Genomic DNA, 23,743 nt, shown 5'->3' with positions numbered 1-23,743 from the left:
AGAGTGAAACTCGGTCAGATTCAGAGAGTGAAACTCGGTCAGACTCAGAGAATGAAACTGAGTCAGACTCAGAAAGTGCAACTCAATCAGACTCAGAAAGTGAAACTCGGTCAGATTCAGAGAGTGAAACTCGGTCAGACTCAGAGAATGAAACTGAGTCAGACTCAGAAAGTGCAACTCAATCAGACTCAGAGAGTGAAACTCAGTCAGACTCAGAAAGTGCAACTCAGGCAGACTCAGAAAGTGAAACTCAGTCAGACTCAGAGAGTGAAACTGAGTCAGACTCAGAAAGTGCAACTCAGTCTGACTCAGAGAGTGAAACTCAGTCAGACTCAGAGTGAAACTGAGTCAGACTCAGAAAGTGCAACTCAGTCTGACTCAGAGAGTGAAACTCAGACTCAGAAAGTGCAACTCAGTCAGACTCAGAGAGTGAAACTCAGACTGACTCAGAGAGTGAAACTCAGTCTGACTCAGAAAGTGCAACTCAGTCTGACTCAGAGAGTGAAACTCAGTCAGACTCAGAAAGTGCAACTCAGTCTGACTTAGAGAGTGAAACTCAGTCAGACTCAGAGAGTGAAACTCAATCTGACTCAGAGAGTGAAACTCAATCTGACTCAGAGAGTGAATCTCAGTCAGATTCAGAGAGTGAAGCTTGGTCAGACTCAGAGAGTGAAACTCGGTCAGACTCAGAAAGTGAAACTCAGTCTGACTCAGAAAGTGCAACTCAGTCTGACTCAGAGAGTGAAACTCAGTCAGACTCAGAGAGTGAAACTCAATCTGACTCAGAGAGTGAAACTCAATCTGACTCAGAGAGTGAATCTCAGTCAGATTCAGAGAGTGAATCTTAGTCAGACTCAGAGAGTGAAACTCAATCAGACTCAGAAAGTGAAACTCGGTCAGATTCAGAGAGTGAAACTCGGTCAGATTCAGAGAGTGAAACTCGGTCAGACTCAGAGAATGAAACTGAGTCAGACTCAGAAAGTGCAACTCAGTCTGACTCAGAGAGTGAAACTCAGTCAGACTCAGAGAGTGAAACTCGGTCAGACTCAGAAAGTGAAACTCAGTCAGACTCAGAAAGTGAAACTCGGTCAGATTCAGAGAGTGAAACTCGGTCAGACTCAGAGAATGAAACTGAGTCAGACTCAGAAAGTGCAACTCAGTCAGACTCAGAGAGTGAAACTCAGTCAGACTCAGAAAGTGCAACTCAGGCAGACTCAGAAAGTGAAACTCAGTCAGACTCAGAGAGTGAAACTGAGTCAGACTCAGAAAGTGCAACTCAGTCTGACTCAGAGAGTGAAACTCAGTCAGACTCAGAGTGAAACTGAGTCAGACTCAGAAAGTGCAACTCAGTCTGTCTCAGAGAGTGAAACTCAGTCAGACTCAGAAAGTGCAACTCAGTCAGACTCAGAGAGTGAAACTCAGACTGACTCAGAGAGTGAAACTCAGTCTGACTCAGAAAGTGAAACTCGGTCAGACTCAGAGAGTGAAACTCGGTCAGACTCAGAGAATGAAACTGAGTCAGACTCAGAAAGTGCAACTCAATCAGACTCAGAGAGTGAAACTCAGTCAGACTCAGAAAGTGCAACTCAGGCAGACTCAGAAAGTGAAACTCAGTCAGACTCAGAGAGTGAAACTGAGTCAGACTCAGAAAGTGCAACTCAGTCTGACTCAGAGAGTGAAACTCAGTCAGACTCAGAGTGAAACTGAGTCAGACTCAGAAAGTGCAACTCAGTCTGACTCAGAGAGTGAAACTCAGTCAGACTCAGAAAGTGCAACTCAGTCAGACTCAGAGAGTGAAACTCAATCTGACTCAGAAAGTGAAACTCAGTCAGATTCAGAGAGTGAAACGCAGTCAAATTCAGAGAGTGAAACTCAGACTCCGAGAGTGAAACTCAGTCAGACTCAGAGAGTGAAACTGAGTCAGACTCAGAAAGTGAAACTCAGTCAGACTCAGAGAGTGAAACTCAGACTCAGAGAGTGAATCTTAGTCAGACTCAGAGAGTGAAACTCAATCAGACTCAGAAAGTGAAAGTCGGTCAGATTCAGAGAGTGAAACTCGGTCAGACTCAGAGAGTGAAACTGAGTCAGACTCAGAAAGTGCAACTCAGTCTGACTCAGAGAGTGAAACTCAGTCAGACTCAGAAAGTGAAACTCAGTCAGACTCAGAAAGTGAAACTCGGTCAGATTCAGAGAGTGAAACTCGGTCAGACTCAGAGAATGAAACTGAGTCAGACTCAGAAAGTGCAACTCAATCAGACTCAGAGAGTGAAACTCAATCAGACTCAAGAGAGTGAAACTCAGTCAGACTCAGAGAGTGAAACTCGGTCAGATTCAGAGAGTGAAACTCGGTCAGACGCCGAGAGTGAAACTCAGTCAGACTCAGAAAGTGCAACTCAGTCAGACTCAGAAAGTGAAACTCAGTCAGACTCAGAGAGTGAAACTCAGACTGACTCAGAGAGTGAAACTCAGACTGACTCAGAGAGTGAAACTCAGTCTGACTCAGAAAGTGCAACTCAGTCTGACTCAGAAAGTGAAACTCAGTCAGACTCAGAGAGTGAAACTGAGTCAGACTCAGAAAGTGCAACTCAGTCTGACTCAGAGAGTGAAACTCAGTCAGACTCAGAAAGTGCAACTCAGTCAGACTCAGAGAGTGAAACTCAGACTGACTCAGAGAGTGAAACTCAGTCTGACTCAGAAAGTGCAACTCAGTCTGACTGAGAGAGTGAAACTCAGTCAGACTCAGAAAGTGCAACTCAGTCTGACTCAGAGAGTGAAACTCAGTCAGACTCAGAGAGTGAAACTCAATCTGACTCAGAGAGTGAAACTCAATCTGACTCAGAGAGTGAATCTCAGTCAGATTCAGAGAGTGAAGCTTGGTCAGACTCAGAGAGTGAAACTCGGTCAGACTCAGAAAGTGAAACTCAGTCTGACTCAGAAAGTGCAACTCAGTCTGACTCAGAGAGTGAAACTCAGTCAGACTCAGAGAGTGAAACTCAATCTGACTCAGAGAGTGAAACTCAATCTGACTCAGAGAGTGAATCTCAGTCAGATTCAGAGAGTGAAGCTTGGTCAGACTCAGAGAGTGAAACTCGGTCAGACTCAGAAAGTGAAACTCAGTCTGACTCAGAGAGTGAAACTCAGTCAGACTCAGAGAGTGAAACTCAATCTGACTCAGAGAGTGAAACTCAATCTGACTCAGAGAGTGAATCTCAGTCAGATTCAGAGAGTGAAGCTTGGTCAGACTCAGAGAGTGAAACTCGGTCAGACTCAGAAAGTGAAACTCAGTCTGACTCAGAAAGTGCAACTCAGTCTGACTCAGAGAGTGAAACTCAGTCAGACTCAGAGAGTGAAACTCAATCTGACTCAGAGAGTGAAACTCAATCTGACTCAGAGAGTGAAACTCAGTCATGACTCAGAAGTGCAACGTCAGAGCGAAGTGCAACTCAGGCAGACTCAGAAGTGAAACTCAGTCTGACTCAGAGAGTGAAACTCAGTCAGACTCAGAGAGTGAAACTCAGTCAGACTCACAGAGTGAAACTCAGAGACAAACTCAGGAAGTCAAACTCAGAGAATCAGACTCAGATAATCTGACTCAGTCCCAGATGACACATGCACAGTGGAGGCAGGGCGGACTGATTTCACTGAGCTGAACCAGCTGACTCCGCCAACTGTGTTCCAGAACACCTGAAGATCCACACGGGCTTCAAACCCTACAGATGTGACGTTTGTGGGAAATCGTTCATTCGGGCTCCAGACTTGAAGAAACACGAACGCGTCCACAGCAACGAGCGGCCGTTCGCCTGTCAGATGTGCGACAAGGTCTGTGTGTGTGTGTGTGTGTGTGTGTGTGTGTGTGTGTGTGTGTGTGTGTGTGTGTGTGTGTGTGTGTGTGTGTGTGTGTGTGTGTGTGTGTGTGTGTGTATCTGCATGTCTGTGTCTATGTGTGTGTGTGTGTGTGTGTATCTGCATGTCTGTGTCTATGTGTGGGTGAGTGTGTGTGTGTGTATCTGCATGTCTGTGTCTATGTGTGGGTGTGTGGGTGTGTGTGTCTGCATGTCTGTCTGTGTGCGTGTGTGTGTGTGTGTGTGTATGTCTGCATGTCTGTCTGTGTGCGTGCATGTGTGTGTGTGTATATATCTGCATGTCTGTCTGTGTGGGTGTGTCTGTGTGCATGTGTGTGTGTGTGTGTATATATCTGCATGTCTGTGTCTATGTGTGGGTGAGTGTGTGTGTGTCTGCGTGTCTGTCTGTGTGTGTGTCTGTCTGTGTGCGTGGGTGTGTGGGTGTGTGTGTGTGTATATATCTGCATGTCTGTGTCTATGTGTGCGTGTGTGTGTCTGCGTGTCTGTGTGTGTGTCTCTCTGTGTGCGTGTGTCTGCGTGTCTGTCTGTGTGTGTGTCTCTGTGTGTGTGTGTATGTGTGTCTGAGTGTCTGTCTGTGTGTGTGTCTCTGTATGTGTGTGTGTGTGTGTGTATATATCTGCATGTCTGTGTCTATGTGTGCGTGTGTGTGTGTCTGCGTGTCTGTCTGTGTGTGTATATATCTGCATGTCTGTGTCTATGTGTGCGTGTGTGTGTGTGTCTGCGTGTCTGTGTGTGTCTCTGTGTGTGTGTGTGTGTGTATATATCTGCATGTCTGTGTCTATGTGTGTGTGTGTCTGCGTGTCTGTCTGTGTGTGTGTGTCTCTGTGTGTGTGTGTGTGTGTGTGTCTGCGTGTCTGTGTCTATGTGTGCGTGTGTGTGTGTGTCTGCGTGTCTGTGTGTGTGTCTGTGTGTGTGTGTGTGTGTGTGTATATATATCTGCATGTCTGTGTCTGTGTGTGCGTGTGTGTGTGTGTGTGTCTGCGTGTCTGTGTGTGTGTGTGTCTCTCTGTGTGTGTGTGTGTGTGTGTGTCTGTCTGTGTGTGTGTCTCTCTGTGTGTGTGTGTGTGTGTGTATCTGCATGTCTGTGTCTATGTGTGCGTGTGTGTGTGTCTGCGTGTCTGTGTGTGTGTCTGTGTGTGTGTGTGTGTGTGTGTATATATCTGCATGTCTGTGTCTGTGTGTGCGTGTGTGTGTGTGTGTGTCTGCGTGTCTGTGTGTGTGTCTCTGTGTGTGTGTGTGTGTGTGTGTGTTTGTGTGTCTGCGTGTCTGTCTGTGTGTGTGTGTGTCTGCGTGTCTGTCTGTGTGTGTGTCTCTCTCTGTGTGTGTGTATATATCTGCATGTCTGTGTCTATGTGTGCGTGCGTGTGTGTGTGTCTGTCTGTGTGTGTGTCTATGTGTGTGGGTGTGTGTGTGTGTCTGCGTGTCTGTCTGTGTGTGTGTGTCTGTCTGTGTGTGTGTGTGTGTATATATCTGCATGTCTGTGTCTATGTGTGCGTGTGTGTGTGTGTGTCTGCGTGTCTGTCTGTGTGTGTGTCTCTCTCTGTGTGTGTGTGTATATATCTGCATGTCTGTGTGTGCGTGTGTGTGTGTGTGTGTCTGCGTGTCTGTGTGTGTGTCTCTGTGTGTGTGTGTGTGTGTGTGTTTGTGTGTCTGCGTGTCTGTCTGTGTGTGTGTGTGTCTGTGTGTCTGTCTGTGTGTGTGTCTCTCTCTGTGTGTGTGTGTATATATCTGCATGTCTGTGTCTATGTGTGCGTGCGTGTGTGTGTGTCTGTCTGTGTGTGTGTGTCTATGTGTGTGGGTGTGTGTGTGTGTCTGCGTGTCTGTCTGTGTGTGTGTGTCTGTCTGTGTGTGTGTGTGTGTATATATCTGCATGTCTGTGTCTATGTGTGTGTGTGTGTGTCTGCGTGTCTGTGTGTGTGTGTGTGTGTGTGTGTGTGTTTATATATCTGCATGTCTGTGTCTATGTGTGGGTGAGTGTGTGTGTGTGTGTCTGCATGTCTGTCTGTGTGTGTGTGTGTGTGTGTGTTTATATATCTGCATGTCTGTGTCTATGTGTGGGTGAGTGTGTGTGTGTGTGTCTGCATGTCTGTCTGTGTGTGTCTGTGTGTGTGTGTGTGTATATATATCTGCATGTCTGTGTCTATGTGTGGGTGAGTGTGTGTGTCTGCGTGTCTGTCTGTGTGTGTGTGTGTGTCTGCATGTCTGTCTGTGTGTCTGTCTCTGTGTGTGTGTGTGTGTGTGTATATATATCTGCATGTCTGTGTCTATGTGTGGGTGAGTGTGTGTGTGTCTGCGTGTCTGTCTGTGGGTGTGTGTGTGTGTATATATATCTGCATGTCTGCGTGTCTGTCTGTGTGTGTGTGTCTGCGTGTCTGTCTGTGTGTGTGTCTCTGTGTGTGTGTGTGTGTGTGTGTGTGTGTGTGTGTGTGTGTGTGTGTGTGTATATATATATATCTGCATGTCTGTGTCTATGTGTGGGTGAGTGTGTGTGTGTCTGCGTGTCTGTCTGTGTGTGTGTCTCTGTGTGTATGTGTGTGTGTATATATATATCTGCGTGTCTGTGTCTATGTGTGGGTTAGTGTGTGTGTGTCTGCGTGTCTGTCTGTGTGTGTGTGTGTCTGCGTATCTGTCTGTGTGTGTGTCTCTGTGTGTGTGTGTCTGCATATCTGTCTGTGTGTGTGTCTCTGTGTGTGTGTGTGTGTCTGCGTGTCTGTGTGTGTGTGTGTCTGCGTATCTGTCTGTGTGCGTGTGTGTCTGCGTGTCTGTCTGTGTGTGTGTCTCTGTGTGTGTGTGTGTGTGTGTGTATATATATATATCTGCATGTCTGTGTCTATGTGTGGGTGAGTGTGTGTGTGTCTGCGTGTCTGTCTGTGTGTGTGTGTGTGTGTATATATATATCTGCATGTCTGTGTCTATGTGTGGGTGAGTGTGTGTGTGTCTGCGTGTCTGTCTGTGTGTGTGTGTGTGTGTGTGTGTGTGTCTGCGTGTCTGTCTGTGTGTGTGTGTGTGTGTGTGTGTCTGCGTATCTGTCTGTGTGCGTGTGTGTCTGCGTGTCTGTCTGTGTGTGTGTCTCTGTGTGTGTGTGTGTGTGTGTGTGTATATATATATATCTGCATGTCTGTGTCTATGTGTGGGTGAGTGTGTGTGTGTCTGCGTGTCTGTCTGTGTGTGTGTGTGTGTGTGTGTGTATATATATATATCTGCATGTCTGTGTCTGTGTGGGTGAGTGTGTGTGTGTCTGCGTGTCTGTCTGTGTGTGTGTGTGTGTGTGTGTGTGTGTCTGCGTGTCTGTCTGTGTGTGTGTGTGTGTGTGTGTGTGTGTGTATATATATATATCTGCATGTCTGTGTCTGTGTGGGTGAGTGTGTGTGTGTCTGCGTGTCTGTCTGTGTGTGTGTCTCTGTGTGTGTGTGTGTGTCTGCGTGTCTGTGTGTGTGTGTGTCTGCGTATCTGTCTGTGTGCGTGTGTGTCTGCGTGTCTGTCTGTGTGTGTGTCTCTGTGTGTGTGTGTGTGTGTGTATATATATATATCTGCATGTCTGTGTCTATGTGTGGGTGAGTGTGTGTGTGTCTGCGTGTCTGTCTGTGTGTGTGTGTGTGTGTATATATATATCTGCATGTCTGTGTCTATGTGTGGGTGAGTGTGTGTGTGTCTGCGTGTCTGTCTGTGTGTGTGTGTGTGTGTGTGTGTATATATATATATCTGCATGTCTGTGTCTGTCTGTGTGTGTGTGTGTGTCTCTGTGTGTGTGTGTGTGTGTGTGTATATATATCTGCATGTCTGTGTCTATGTGTGGGTGAGTGTGTGTGTGTCTGCGTGTCTGTCTGTGTGTGTGTGTGTGTGTGTGTGTGTGTGTGTGTGTGTGTGTGTGTGTGTGTGTGTGTGTGTGTGTGTGTGTGTATATATATCTGCATGTCTGTGTCTATGTGTGGGTGAGTGTGTGTGTGTCTGCGTGTCTGTGTGTGTGTGTGTGTGTGTGTGTGTGTGTGTGTGTGTGTGTGTATGTGTGTGTGTGTGTGTGTGTATATATCTGCATGTCTGTGTCTATGTGTGGGTGAGTGTGTGTGTGTCTGCGTGTCTGTCTGTGTGTGTGTGTGTCTTCGTGTCTGTGTGCGTGTGTGTCTGCGTATCTGTCTGTGTGTGTGTCTCTGTGTGTGTGTATGCGTGTCTGTGTGTGTGTCTCTGTGTGTGTGTGTCTGCGTATCTGTCTGTGTGTGTGTCTCTGTGTGTGTGTCTGCGTGTCTGTCTGTGTGTGTGTCTCTGTGTGTGTGTGTGTCTGCATATCTGTCTGTGTGTGTGTCTCTGTGTGTGTGTGTCTGTGTATATATATCTGCATGTCTGTGTCTATGTGTGGGTGAGTGTGTGTGTGTCTGCGTGTCTGTCTGTGTGTGTGTGTCTGCGTGTCTGTCTGTGTGCGTGTGTGTCAGAATACTGTTTTTAATTGTTTGTAATTAACAAGATAAATGTTTTTGGCTTCTGTTCATGTTTTCATCACTTCATTTATTCACCACTTTTCCATGTGAATCCAATGCTTTAAGCCCTTTACATTGATGGCTCACATTAACCCATTCACGTAACTTCTATCAATGAAATGACCAGACGTATCGCGCAGTCGAGGCAAACGGGTTGGATTCAGTTGTATGTCAAAATTCACTGACTGGGTGGCTCCGGATTTATTCCTCAGTGGAATCTCAAATGTCCAAAACCTGAATCAAACATTTACAGTTATTCCATAGTTCATATTGCTGCCCTTCCGACCAGTCTATACATAGGCCAGTCTATACTTAGGAGTCATCTATACATAGGACCAGTTTATACATAGGACTACTCTATACATAGGACTAGTCTATATATACACGCAACAAAAATATAAATGCAACACTTTTGGTTTTGCTCCCATTTTGTATGAGATGAACTCAAAGATCTAAAACTTTTTCCACATACACAATATCACCATTTCCCTCAAATATTGTTCACAAACCAGTCTAAATCTGTGATAGTGAGCACTTCTCCTTTGCTGAGATAATCCATCCCACCTCACAGGTGTGCCATATCAAGATGCTGATTAGACACCATGATTAGTGCACAGGTGTGCCTTAGACTGCCCACAATAAAAGGCCACTCTGAAAGGTGCAGTTTTGTTTTATTGGGGGGGATACCAGTCAGTATCTGGTGTGACCACCATTTGCCTCATGCAGTGCAACACATCTCCTTCGCATAGAGTTGATCAGGTTGTCAATTGCTGCCTGTGGAATGTTGGTCCACTCCTCTTCAATGGCTGTGTGAAGTTGCTGGATATTGGCAGGAACTGGTACACGCTGTCGTATACGCCGGTCCAGAGCATCCCAAACATGCTCAATGGGTGACATGTCCGGTGAGTATGCCGGCCATGCAAGAACTGGGACATTTTCAGCTTCCAAGAATTGTGTACAGATCCTTGCAACATGGGGCCGTGCATTATCCTGCTGCAACATGAGGTGATGTTCTTGGATGTATGGCACAACAATGGGCCTCAGGATTTCGTCACGGTATCTCTGTGCATTCAAAATGCCATCAATAAAATGTACCTGTGTTCTTCGTCCATAACAGACGCCTGCCCATACCATAACCCCACCGCCACCATGGGCCACTCGATCCACAACATTGACATCAGAAAACCGCTCACCCACATGACACCACACACCCTGTCTGCCATCTGCCCTGAACAGTGTGAACCGGGATTCATCCGTGAAGAGAACACCTCTCCAACGTGCCAAACGCCAGCGAATGTGAGCATTTGCCCACTCAAGTCGGTTACGACGACGAACTGGAGTCAGGTCGAGACCCCGATGAGGACGACAAGCATGCAGATGAGCTTCCCTGAGACGGTTTCTGACAGTTTGTGCAGAAATTCTTTGGTTATGCAAACCGATTGTTTCAGCAGCTGTCCGAGTGGCTGGTCTCAGACGATCTTGGAGGTGAACATGCTGGATGTGGAGGTCCTGGGCTGGTGTGGTTACACGTGGTCTGTGGTTGTGAGGCTGGTTGGATGTACTGCCAAATTCTATACATAGGACCAGTTTATACATAGGACTAGTCTATACATAGGACTGATCTATACATAGGACCAGTTACATAGGACTAGTCTATACTTAAGACTTGTCTATACATAGGAACATTCTATACATAGGACCAGTTTGCCCATCGGACCAGTCTATACATAGGGCCAGTCTGCCCATGGGGCCAGTCTGCCGATTGGACAAGTCTATACATAGGACCGGTCTGCCCATGTGGCCAGTCTATACATAGGACCAGTCTGCCCGTGGGACCAGTCTATACATAGGACCAGTTTATACATAGGACTGAGCTATACATAGGACCAGTCTGTACTTGGGACTGATCTATACATAGGACCAGTTACATAGGACTAGTCTATACATAGGACTAGTCTATACTTAGGACTTGTCTATACATAGGACCGGTCTATACTTAGGACTAGTCTATACATAGAATCAGTCTTTACATAGGACCATTTTGCCCATCGGACCAGTCGATACAGAGGACCAGTCTGCCCATCGGAGCAGTCTATACATAGGACCAGTCTATGCATAGGGCTAGTCTATACTTAGGACTAGCCTATACTTAGGACTTGTCTATACATAGGACCAGTCTGTACTTAGGACTAGTCTATACATAGCATCAGTCTTTACATAGGACCATTTTGCCCATCGGACTAGTCTATACATAGGACCAGTCTGCCCATCGGAGCGGTCTATACATAGGACCAGTCTATACATAGGACCAGTCCTGGTTATGACATTAAACTACATCCGACAGTGGAGCCTTGGGCTTGAGGACAGAATGAGGGTACCTCGAACCACTTTTACCTCCAGGCGGCCCTTGGCTAAGGCCCAGTACCTGTTAAGCCCCCAAACTTGGTTACATTAAGCTGCTGGCAGCAGGGCAGCGGATTTTGGTAGCTCAGGTGGGAGCAATACATGCTGGAACCGGCAAGGCTATCATGGTGCTAAGCGAACATAACTATAATTGATGTACTCGGCAGGACCACCTGGTCAGTTAGCGACCATTGCGGGGCAACTTCCTCACCACCTAGCTTTGTTGCACCTACGTGCACCTCTAGAACCTGGTGTGGAAGTCCAGAGAGGATGTACGGTGGGGGCACAACACCATCTCCCTTTATTACTGTGCAAGGCATGTTGGTGTGAAGGATGTGGAAGCAGAGAGATGCAACGAGAGGAGGGCAGTGGGTGGAGAACGATGGATGGAGGTGAGGCATGGAAGACCTGTGGCGATGGAGCAAGTGTGACGGTGGCAGACCTCTGCACACAGGCGGCTTGCATTAGATGGTCACAGTCTTGCTGACAGAGCAACAGCAGGCTGGGGCAGCTGTGTGAGCATCCGGGCAGCCCTATTCAGGGAGTGCACTGCCCGCCCCCCTCCGGGGAAGCCCCTAGAAAAGGTGGGGTAAACAAGGCTTGCGCTACTCATTCAACCTGGTTGGCATACCGCGGCCAATGGGTCTTCACTATAGCGGTGCGAAAATGAAGAAGATCAAGAAATTTCGGCTCACGGTGGCCTCATGGAATGTGAGAACTATGCTTGATGGTAACTCGTGACCACAGAGGAGATCAGCCCTGATAGCAAAGGAACTTGCTAGATATGCAATTGACATTGCAGCTCTGCAGGAGACTAGGCTGGATGGGCAAGGGCAAATCAGAGAAAGTACACACACTTTCTACTGGATAGGTAGGACCGATGGAAGGAGGGAGGCTGGTGTCGCTTTTGCTGTTTCGAATAACTTTGCAGACAAGCTGCCAGCTCTCCCTCATGGAGTCTCTGAGCAACTAATGCAGCTCAGAATCCCAATTGCCAAATACAGATTTCTGAACTTGATCAATATTTATGCACCTACTATGACTTACACTGATGAAGAGAAAGAAGCCTTCTACCAAGAACTCGCTGCAGTTGTCGATGCTGTTTCCCCTATTGATAAACTACTACTCCTGGGGGACTTTAATGCTCGAGTAGGAAGAGACTGCACTACTTATGCTGATGTGATCTGCAAGTTTGGTAAGGACAACCAGAACTCCAATGGCGAGATGCTGCTGAACTTTTGGACACAGCATGGTTTGTGCATTACCAACACTTACTTCAAACAACCGGATAAGAACTATTACACCTGGATGCACCCAAGGTGCAAGCACTTTCATTTGTTTGACTACGTTATCACTCGCAAGTCTGACCTGCCAGAAGTTCTTTCAACAAAAGCACTGCGGGGTGCAGAATGCTCCACGGATCACTACCTAGTTAGATCACAGGTGAAACTCAAGATTTCACTACCAAGGAGAAAAACCCCCAGTGCAGCTCCAAAGAAACTTGATATCACAAAGTTAGAATGCAGTGATTACCAGAAGTCTTTTCTCTCGGCAATGGAACTGGCTTTGCAAAACACCAACTTGGAGGAACCAGGTAACATTGAGGAGATATGGGACAAGCTAAGAACAACTGCCCACAACACAGCAAAAGAGGTTTTGGGTATCCCAAAGCGCAAGACTCTGGACTGGTTCCAGGAACATAAGGACATCCAAGAACTTCTTGCTGCAAAGAACAAAGCCTACCAACAACACCTGTCAGAAAACACGACCAGAAGTAAAGCAGTCTTTCTAGCAGTCTTTCTGTCAGCCAAAGCCAGGGTACAGAGAATGGTACGTACCATGAAAGACAGCTGGTGCAACAACAAGGCTGAAGAGCTACAAAACCTTGCAGATAAGAATGACTCCCAAGGCCTATTCTCAGCCAAGAGAGCAGTCTACGGCCTAAGAACTAATGCCATAGCTCCAGTAAAATCCACTGATGGTACCTTACTGACTGACGTGAAAGACATCACCGAGCGATGGAAAGAACACTTTCAAAACCTGCTTAATCAACAGGGCACTGCTGACCAAAATGCTGTCATCAATCTCCCAGTTCGTCCTACAAAAGAAAAGCTGTGTGCTCCCATTATCATGGAAGAGCTAGAAAAGGCACTGAAAGAGACCAGAAGAGGTAAAGCCCCAGGTCAAGATGGCATCCCTTCAGAGGTCCTGAAACAAGGTGGCCAGGCGCTAATGAACCAACTACTCGCACAGTACAACACCTGCTGGCAAAAACAACAACTTCCTCAGGATTTTAAAGATGCCCTTATAGTCACCATCTACAAAAAGAAGGGAGATCAGAGTGACTGTGGTAACCACCGAGGCATATCTCTTCTTTCAATTGCTGGCAAAGTCCTTGCAAAGATCATGCTCAACAGGTTAAAGATACTCTCTGAGAGGATTCTCTCAGAAAGCCAGTGTGGTTTCAGAGCTGGAAGATCTACAGCAGATATGATATTCTCCCTTCGACAACTTCAGGAGAAAGCGGCAGAACAACATCAACCCCTGTACATCATTTTTGTGGACTTTTCGAAGGCCTTTGACACTGGCAGCAGGGAAACATTGTGGAAGGTACTCATAGCCTATGGTTGTCCAGAGAGGTTTGTCAGTATGACCAGGCAGTTTCATGATGGAATGTCGGGACGAGTGTCGATCGGAAGTGACATCAGTGAGCCTTTCCAGGTCAGCCATGGCGTTAAACAGGGCTGTGTACTTGCGCCAACACTCTTCACACTCTACCTAGCTGCTGTCCTGGAAACTATGTCTGAAAACCTCACTAATGGTGTCTACATTCGTTCGTGTACAGACGGAAAACTCTTTAACCTGGCACATCTGAGGGCTGAAACAAAAACAAGACGCATCTGTATCAGAGAATTACTATATGCGGATGATTCTGCTCTGGTTGCAACAGATCCTGCTGATATCCAAGAGATTGTGGACCGATTCCATGCGGCTGCAACACAGTTCGGATTAAAGATAAATACTTCAAAGACTGAACTGCTGTTTCAGCCTCCCCCAGACAGCAAGAACCTAGGCAGACCGGACATAACTGTAAGTGGAGAGGTCTTGAGAAGTGTCAACAGCTTCACATATCTGGGGAGCACAGTTACCAATAACAACTCATTGGATGGTGAAATTGAGAGAAGAATACAGTCGGCAACAAAAGCTTTTGGAGCCTTACACAGATGACTGTGGTCCTGCCATGATATTAAGCTACAAACCGACCGTGCTATACTCAACTGACATAATGACTTTCTATAGATGCCACATCAAAAAACCCACGCGAGTCCAGCTGCGTCACTTACGAGAAATCATGCATATCAGGTGGCAAGACAGAATTCCCCATGTGGATGTGTTGAGCCGAGCTAAGACAGTCAGCGCTGAAGCACTGATCACAACAGCTCATCTGAGATGGGCAGGCCATGTTAGAAGGATACCAGATGAGAGACTGCCCGAAACAGTCTTTTATGGTGAGCTGGCATTTGGTAGACGAAGCAGAGGTGGTCAGAAGCTGCGCTACAAATATGTGTTGAAGCGACACATGAAGAACTGTAACATCGACCCTGATACGTGGGAAGAACAAGCAGCTATAAGATCTCTATGGCAGGGCATAATCAGGAAGTACATCACTGTGATTGAAAATAAGTGCCGGCAGGAATACCAAGCTGCTCACAAAAAAAGGCACACACCCCTGACTCAGTCAACGTACCAGTGCAGATGCTGTGGACGGTTTTGCCGTTCTAAAGCTGGACTGGCTGCACATGAACAATCGTGTAAAGTGTAGACACACCAACCAGTCAACATCGAAAACAATGGACTGTCGAGATATAAATATATATATATATATATATATATCTCGACAGTCCATTGTTTTCGATGTTCGACCAGTCTGCCCATCGGACGAGTCTATACATAGGACCAGTCTGCCCATGGGACCAGTCTATACATAGGGCCAGTCTGCCCATCGGACGAGTCTATACATAGGACCAGTCTGCCCGTGGGACCAGAGTATACATAGGCCTAGTCTATACTTAGGACTGATCTATACATAGAACCAGTTTATACATAGGACCAGTCTATACTTAGGACTAGTCTATACATAGCATCAGTCTTTACATAGGACCATTTTGCCCATCGGACCAGTCTATACATAGGACCAGTCTGCCCATCGGAGCAGTCTATACATACGGCTAGTCCATACTTAGGACTAGCCTATACTTAGGACTTGTCTATACATAGGACCAGTTTATACATAGGACAGGTCTATACTTAGGACTAGTCTATACATAGCATCAGTCTTTACATAGGACCATTTTGCCCATCGGACCAGTCTATACACTGGGCCAGTCTGCCCATGGGACCAGTCTATACATAGGGCCAGTCTGCCCATCGGACGAGTCTATACATAGGACCAGTCTGCCCATGGGACCAGACTATACATAGGCCTAGTCTATACTTAGGACTGATCTATACATAGAACCAGTTTATACATAGGATTAGGCTATACATAGGACTAGTCTATACATAGGACCAGTCTATACTTAGGACTGATCTATACATAGAACCAGTTACATAGAACTAGTCTATACATTGAACTAGTCTATACTTAGGACTACCCATCGGACCAGTCTATACATAGGACCAGTCTGCACGTCGGAGCAGTCTATACATAGGGCTAATATATACTGAGGACTAGCCTATACATAGGACCAGTTTATACATAGGACAGGTCTATACTTAGGACTAGCCTATACATAAGACCAGTTTATACATAGGACAGGTCTATACTTAGGACTAGTCTATACATAGCATCAGTCTTTACATAGGACCATTTTGCCCATCGGACCAGTCTATACACAGGGCCAGTCTGCCCATCAGAGCAGTCTATACATAGGACCAGTTTGCCCATCGGGCCAGTTTGCCCATGGGACCAGTCTATACATAGGGCCAGTCTGCCCATCGGATGAGTCTATACATAGGACCACTCTGCCCATGGGGCCAGTCTATACATAGGGCCAGTCTGCCCACGGGACCAGTCTATACATAGGACTAGTCTATACTTAGGACTGATCTATACATAGGACCAGTTTATACATAGGACCAGTCTATAGTTAGGACTAGTCTATATTCAAAGTTCTTTATTAGTCGTCTCCTTTCGGAGAAATTTAGTTTGGTGCATGAGGGGGGTCACCTGCACAGACAATAAAAACAGGACCAGCCTTTACACAATAAAAACCAGAGAAATAAATATCAGCGACAATAAAATAACATAAATAACCAAAAATAACCTTACAAATCGCTGTAATCAACCCACTATATACTACTAAAACCACAGCCATTTACTACTCTCCATATATATAGGATCAGTCTTTACATAGGACCATTTTGCCCATCGGACAAGTCTATACATATGGCCAGTCTGCCCATTGGACCATTCTATACATAGGACCAGTTTGCCCATCAGACCAGTCTATACATAGGGCCAGTTGGCCCATGGGACCAGTCTATAAATAGGACTAGTCTATACTTAGGACTGAGCTACACATAGGACTAGGGTATACATAGGTCTAGTCTATACATAGGACCAGTCTATCCTTAGGACTAGTCTATATATAGGATCAGTCTTTCCATAGGACCATTTTGCCCATCAGACCAGTCTTACATAGGGCCAGTCTGCCCATTGGACCAGTCTATACATAGGACCAGTCTGCCCATCGGACCAGTCGATATATAGGGCCAGTCTGCCCATGGGACCAGTCTATACAAAGGATCAGTCTGCCCATGGGACCGGTCTATACATAGGACCAGTCTGCCCATGGGACCAGTCTATACATAGGACCAGTCTGCCCATGGGACCAGTCTATACATAGGACCAGTCTGTACAGCTCATGGATAAACTAAGCTCAGATATACATTTATTAGTCCCACATGGGGGCATTTGCAGTGTCACAGCAGCAGTGGCTCGAGAATCAAATCAAATCAATTTTATTTATATAGCGCCAAATCACAACAAACAGTTGCCCCAAGGCGCTTTATATTGTAAGGCAAAGCCATACAACAATTACAGAAAAACCCCAACGGTCAAAATGACCCCCTGTGAGCAAGCACTTGGCGACAATGGGAAGGAAAAACTCCCTTTTAACAGGAAGAAACCTCCAGCAGAACCAGGCTCAGGGAGGGGCAGTCTTCTGCTGGGACTGGTTGGGGCTGAGGGAGAGAACCAGGAAAAAGACATGCTGTGGAGGGGAGCAGAGATCGATCACTAATGATTAAATGCAGAGTGGTGCATACAGAGCAAAAAGAGAAAGAAACACTCAGTGCATCATGGGAACCGTTGCAACATCACTTCTTCACTTCCTCTTTCTCTCTAACTGCACTCTTTATGAAAAACAACTTCTTCACTTCCTCTTTCTTCTGACTCTGCACTCTTTATGAAAAACAACTCATATAATCATTCATTTCACTTATTTGTAACATACTTTTCCTAATCAACTCTTAATTTTTAACACATTAATACTTCATTTAATCATACTTGTCATTTTAGAATCATTCTTAGACATGTTCCATCATCTTCACCACTGAGTTCATTCCATGGGCCTCCCCATTTGTAATGGAAAAGTCCGGTATGACCTCACTTACTCCAGGAAAGTACCAAACACTGTCCAGTTTAATCCAACAACATGTGTATTAATCCCATGGCACGTATTATATTGCAAGATGAAAACAAGCTGAAAGCAAGCTTAAAGTTATCTTTCCTGACACCCCCTCCATGACTTGAAGCTCTGCCGATCTCTCTATGCCTCCATAAAAACATCCTCGTCGTCGTCGACAGGGTGAAGGGTGAGCACCTCTTTTTCATCCACCATTGGAGACAGAACAGGAGGAGCTGGAGTTGAACGACACTCATCCAGCACCACGTACTCCTCTCCGCCCATCTGTAGATTGCTGTCGCCGTCAGAAGGCTGCTCTTCCAGTAGCGATGCTTGTGATGGTAATCCCGATGGAGACGGGGTTGCCTCATATTCCTGAGATGATAATCCGTCAGGGAACGATGGTGCGCATGGTGAAGTGGGGGTGACGGGTGTATAACACGGTGTAACTGGTGTAGATGGTCGTGGTGATGTATCCTTCGGTTGAGGTGAAGCTTCAGCGTGAATATCTTCAGGCTCGGGCTGTTGAAGGTGTTTGTCCAGGAACACCTGCGTGAGGGCCTCCAAACACCAGTTCATATCCTCGGTCTGCACTCCAACCTCCGCAGTGCGCTGTGGAGATGAATGTGGAGCTGGTGGTAATGAAGGACCAATGGCCACGATCCGGCCATCGGCAAGATGAGCTGTGGAGAATCTTATTCCCGTAGGGTACATCCACATTTTGGTAAACACGGGGCAATACATATATCCCTCTGGAGACACTACAGTGTCGGGTCGTATTTGATCAATCAAAAGGGAATGCCAAATCACGGTTGCCTCAACCTCAATTTTTAGGTACGTTGCTGTTGGTACCTGGGGCAGAAAAGAAGTATCCTTCCGTCCCACTATTCCCCGTGCCACTTGAACAGGGAAGGTGTTGCCGTAACACGTCGGGCACCACAGAGTCGGTGTTATCTCCCAGAAGTAGAGCGCTTGTTCCAGGGTGGCTTGACAATGAATACATCTTATATCCCCCTATAGTGTAAGAGGAAACATTAGTCTTTTAACTATTATATTGCAAGCAAGCAAAAGAGTTCGTCGGGATTATTCAGATGCACGCCAGAGCCGCTTCATGATCACCGTAGGAGAGTGGGACTGTGATGACGTTACCATTCTCGCTGTAGCTGAAGGAGCTGTATGCAGGAAGCAAGCATCATAGGTCGTAAACCATAACAGCAGGTGTAGTTGACTAACCATGGACAGCCAGTATAAAGCTGATAATATTCCCCATCCTAAGGCCCAAATTGTGATAAGTCCAAGTTTGTAGAGCCAGGGTTTCTTGCATTGTACGGCTCCAGTTAAGGTAGCTATGTACGCCAATAGGGTCAGGGCCATCACAGCTTCGCACACAATGTCAGCTATCACAGCCGGGGCGTAAAAGATTGCTGTCATATCTATCACCATCCAAATTGTAATTGATGTGTACTGCCATATTCCCCAACAGTCAAACTGGAGATTAAAGCGACCGAGGACGAGTGATGAATAAAGACAACCCTAAGTCACTCTGACCGGAGTGCAGATTGATGATCGCCAGTCTGACACATCCATGTAGTAGCGTTACTATTCGCAGTGGTTGTCGTAAGTCCCAACGGCCGACACAGCAGTATAGCAGCCATATTAACAGTAGTGCAATAAACTCCACTCTACTCACTTTGAAGATGGTGTCATTTATGCCGCCAGTATTGTTGGACATTATGCTCTCTTATTCTTTTTACTTATCTCCTTAAGTTTGTACGCTGTTGTGTAGATGCTTCTTCTTCCTTCACTCCCCCAAGGCAGAATGAACAGGGCGTGTCTCGGCGTCGGGCTTTGTAGGCTCCATCGCTCCTCCCCTAATGGAGGAGGGGCTGCATTTCACTGCGTTGCGTGCTCCTCCCACACAAGCGTAGAGCGGCTGCGAAACTTCCTTTTATCAAAACATATCCAATCACTGCAGCAATAATAAGTCCTATTATGATTAACAGATAGGGCCAAAGATATCCAAACAAATGTCCAATCCAACCAGTCACTACTTCGAGACCTTCTTTAATGACTTCTCCGGTCTCTGCAGCGAAAGTGGTGATGATTCCTCCAGCGATTATTTGCGTTCTTTCCCACCAAGAACATTCATGCCGACTTCTTCCTTTTCCACAGCTCAACCAATGTTCTGCAGGCGATTCACATGTACCATTATTGTAAATCCGATTGGGTCCCATCCATTCGTAACCGACAAATTCCTGTCCTTCACATAGACTTTTCTTGAAGGCATATCCTTCTTCAAGCATTATCAAAGCATCTCCAACAAATGGCACTATGTGGCCTAGGATCTGCTTCCTTTTCGACATTCCATGTCCCAGGACAGCCTTAGCACATCCAACGTTGGGTGGAAAAGCTCTTATCCATTCGCCTGCACTATTCTTCTCCCAAACTGTTTGATGGCCATAAGTGTCATACTCGCCGTCATAGTAAGCATCACAATATTCTTCCCAGCCAGGAACTTTTCTACAATTTTGGCGTGCAAGGCTTATTGTGCATGTAGTATTAAGCCTATTACAAATCATTTTCCAGGGCCGTGGCGTAACATAAGGATTTGGTCTCCAGAGTACACTAGACCAAGTAGCTCTATCTCTGGAGTAGACCGTGGCGATGTATTGATATTTAACCCAATAATTATTACTTTGATCTAAACAGGGGAATACTCAATCTTCAATTTCATATTTCTCCATTCTCCACCAGGTAACGTCCTTACTACGCTTAACTCCTTCCTGCCATGCTTGAAGGGTCCCCTTAATGGTTGGAATCTGTAACAACTTTGTACAGTTATGTACCCATCTTAGCCAATTCCCTGTCTTAATTTGGTCTATGGGACATCGGGGGGATTTACCAGAACCTTCAGCCAAATTATTATGGTATTCTGTCTCATGTAAGCTTTCATAGATTTTATTCGCCACGCATTGATCGATTTTGCTAAAATCTTCCTGAGGTACTGACCTTAGCTCATCAGGCTTTGGTAGTTTTTGCACATAGAATTTTGCTTTATGTGGACCTCGCAAATTATGCCCAGTCCACGTGTTTCCCTTTGGAAGATTCCCCTCAAAATGTATCAGTGGAACGCTCCAGACCCACAGAAAGGTGTCGTTAAGCCATTCATCATGTTTTGCCTCTTGTTTTTGTTTCCAAGTAATCCTGTCTATCAAATCGATAACTGGTGCAAGCACCATGTAATTTTGAGATTTACATCCAATAGGTCGATTCCAATAACATCTATCCAATTTTGCTACTTTTTCTTTTACACAATACTCATGAATCTTCTTCCATCTATTTTTAATCACGTTATCGATACTTTTAACTTTTGGTTCTAATACTTGCTGGGTATCTTGTGTTGGCGATGTAGGGAGTGGTTTAGTTTTTCTCTGGGTTGGTGATATCTTTGTGGACCCCACCAATGCTACTGGTGAGATGACGGTTGGTTTGGAATATGATATTCCTGTTCCTATGTCGGTAGCGTTGTTCAACGGAGGGATTATTGTAGATGTAGTATCCACTTTTGGCACTCTGCTGCGGGTGTTGTCACAAGTGAGGTTATAATTTCCCCAATGTTTCCATGTAGGCATTATCATTCTGCAAACATCATGTCTTGGTAATGCTGGAAAAACAGCTTCTTTCTCCCAATATCCTGCTCGATAGCCCAGTAGTACTCTGCATCCCCATGAGCAATACCAGGCTGGCACACCAGGTTCAGGTCTTATCCAAGTGTAGCCTACTTCTCTTCGCTCTTTTTGTTTTAACCGTAAGATGGTTGCCACGATAATCTCTTTCTCCCTCACTTGTAGGTTTTGAAGGATTTATGCTCCGGTGGTCAGGTTGTGATTGGTGGTGACGGTTGGAAATTCCCCACTGTCGTTCAAGTATTGCAGCCACTTAGTCTTTTGCATGTGCTGGGTTAGGTTCTTCATCTTTGCCCATGTCTCTGTAGAATTCTGGTCCCATATCATGTAGGTGTTTCTTGATTCAACTCCCCAACATGTCTGTTGGAACGTTTTAGTTGTTGCGTACTGGACCCTGATATGGGTTAAGGTCCAGGGCGTACTACCATAGTGGTACAGGATAGCTAGAAGTACAGCAATGCCGACTAATAATGCTGTAAGTCTGGCCATCCAACTCCAACATTGCAGGCACTTTTTCTTCCACGGCTGTCTTTGTTGCTGCTGCCTTATTCCAACATTTTCATAATAGAACTCACTCGGTACTGGTGGCAGCGGCTCCAGCTTTTGAGGTTGTTGCAGTAGTGGCATTTCTATGCCAAATTCTCCTTCTCTTGGTCTGTCGTTGATTCTTTGAGGTTGCGTGGTGATCACGCTGTCTTCCCTTGGTTCTTCCATCTCGGAGATAGATGATCTTAGGTGCTGTTGTTTGTCTCGTGCCCCCAACAGAGACACTTGATGCTCCTTGCTGAAGAAGAGTGTTTAACAAGGGAGATGGCCATGGGAGTCTAATATCTAGTCCTCGCCACGCCCATTTCCAAGTGACAACCGTCACTTCCTTCATTTCAGGCGGTGGTCCCTGGGGTGTGTAGAAACATTGTGAAGATGCAGGATTCAATTCTCTACGTAGGTGCAAAATCCTCATAGGCGTTCCAATATGCCGCTCCATTGTAGACATACTGCGCCATCACAGAGTACAGAGGAGTTGATCTCCGAAATAATCCTCTTCCCGACTTTATGCCAAGTCGTATCAGTATAGCCTTTGGGGGTTGCCAAAGCCCCACTAGTACTCTGGTTCGCCATCCACTTCTAATAGGTGGAACACTTCCGCCTTTTTCGATGTCAAGGTACTGTACTGTCGTACATATTGGCAAAGTTTGGTTCTCAATCAAATAAAAAGTTGAACGTGCCTCTTTTTGTTGAAGTCTTTTAAACATATAGGGACTACTGGTCCAAATCTGGAAAGATCCAAGCCAAATATCCACATACATTCCTTGTAATGGATCAACATAATTAGGTCCCCACCTTATTTTAAATCTGTAGCCCCTTTTCTCTACATACACCACGTTCAAGATGCAGGGGTATACGTCTGGACACTGGGGAATTGGGTAAAACTTCCATCCGACCCCGGGGCAATTCCAGTGTTGTCCAACTTTGTTCACGATAGCTTCCAGAGGAGTGTATATTCCAGGCGCTGCAAGGTCAGCAGTTCTTTTATATGAGTCATTATCTACAAAATATCCTCCTGTTCCCAGCAACCATCCTTTTTCTTTGTAATCCTTTTGTGGGTGTGTAGGGTAATTCCAAGTATGGTGTAAGTCCTCCCGGCCTGGAGCGTAGACTATTTACATTATTTTCATCAAATTTGAAGGTCCGCAGCATGATTCAGAGTGAGTTGTTACTCCGCCATCGGTCTCCTTCTCTTCCTGCCAAGATGCACCACCATAGGGAACAGTTGTTGTCTCTTAGAGAGATGAGTGTAGATGGGAGATGGGTACTTAAGTTCTGAATCCATTCCTTTCCATGCCCACTTCCACATCGTAACAATCATTCTGTCAGGTTTAGGGAGGGGTCCCTCAGGGATCCTCTGTGCTCGATGTAGGGGTACATAGTCCCATAGATCTTGCCAATGCTGCCAAAACTGGTGTCCAGAATACCTGGTTTGTGATAGGGCTAGATAAAGGGGAACTATAGGCTTGTCTTCTTGATCCTTGGGCTCAATTTGAAGCTGAATTTTTCTTGCTTGACTACAGTTCCAGACTCCTCTTCTGTACAGGTAGAAGAAGTCTTGATTTACAAAAATTGTTGGTATGGTTGGGGGTAGGCAGCTCATACAGGCCTGGGGTTGATCGATAACTCTCAAATTTAATGTCTGGTTATCTAATACGGGATATCTTGGGTCTTGCAGTCGTCTGTTCAATTGACGTTGCATGTTGGGGCTTGTCGTCCAGATCAAGCACTGGTTAAGATATATTTCAACATAGACTCCTTGAAGTGGCTCAACGTAATTAATCCCCCATCTCAACGTGAACCTTAGGTCTCTGAGTTGTAGGTAAACCACATTTAATCAATCAATCAATCAATTTTTTTTATATAGCGCCAAATCACAACAAACAGTTGCCCCAAGGCGCTTTATATTGTAAGGCAAGGCCATACAATAATTATGTAAAACCCCAACGGTCAAAACGACCCCCTGTGAGCAAGCACTTGGCTACAGTGGGAAGGAAAAACTCCCTTTTAACAGGAAGAAACCTCCAGCAGAACCAGGCTCAGGGAGGGGCAGTCTTCTGCTGGGACTGGTTGGGGCTGAGGGA

At 46.0% G+C, this 23,743-nt stretch overlaps 1 protein-coding gene across 1 annotated transcript in view; it reads left to right on the top strand.

Moving 5' to 3' along the window:
* LOC117505786 (zinc finger and BTB domain-containing protein 14-like) overlaps window positions 1-23,743 on the top strand; it is a 126,859-nt gene that overhangs the window by 35,643 nt on the left and 67,473 nt on the right. Inside the window, exon 7 of the mRNA XM_034165326.1 lies at window positions 3,680-3,819. Within this exon, the coding sequence (XP_034021217.1) occupies window positions 3,680-3,819 (140 nt within the window). The remainder of the gene's footprint in view (window positions 1-3,679; window positions 3,820-23,743) is intronic.

Source organism: Thalassophryne amazonica, unplaced genomic scaffold, assembly GCF_902500255.1.
Source record: "Thalassophryne amazonica unplaced genomic scaffold, fThaAma1.1, whole genome shotgun sequence".
NCBI classification, from domain to species: domain Eukaryota; kingdom Metazoa; phylum Chordata; class Actinopteri; order Batrachoidiformes; family Batrachoididae; genus Thalassophryne; species Thalassophryne amazonica.
This window is presented reverse-complemented; position numbering and strand designations above follow the sequence as displayed.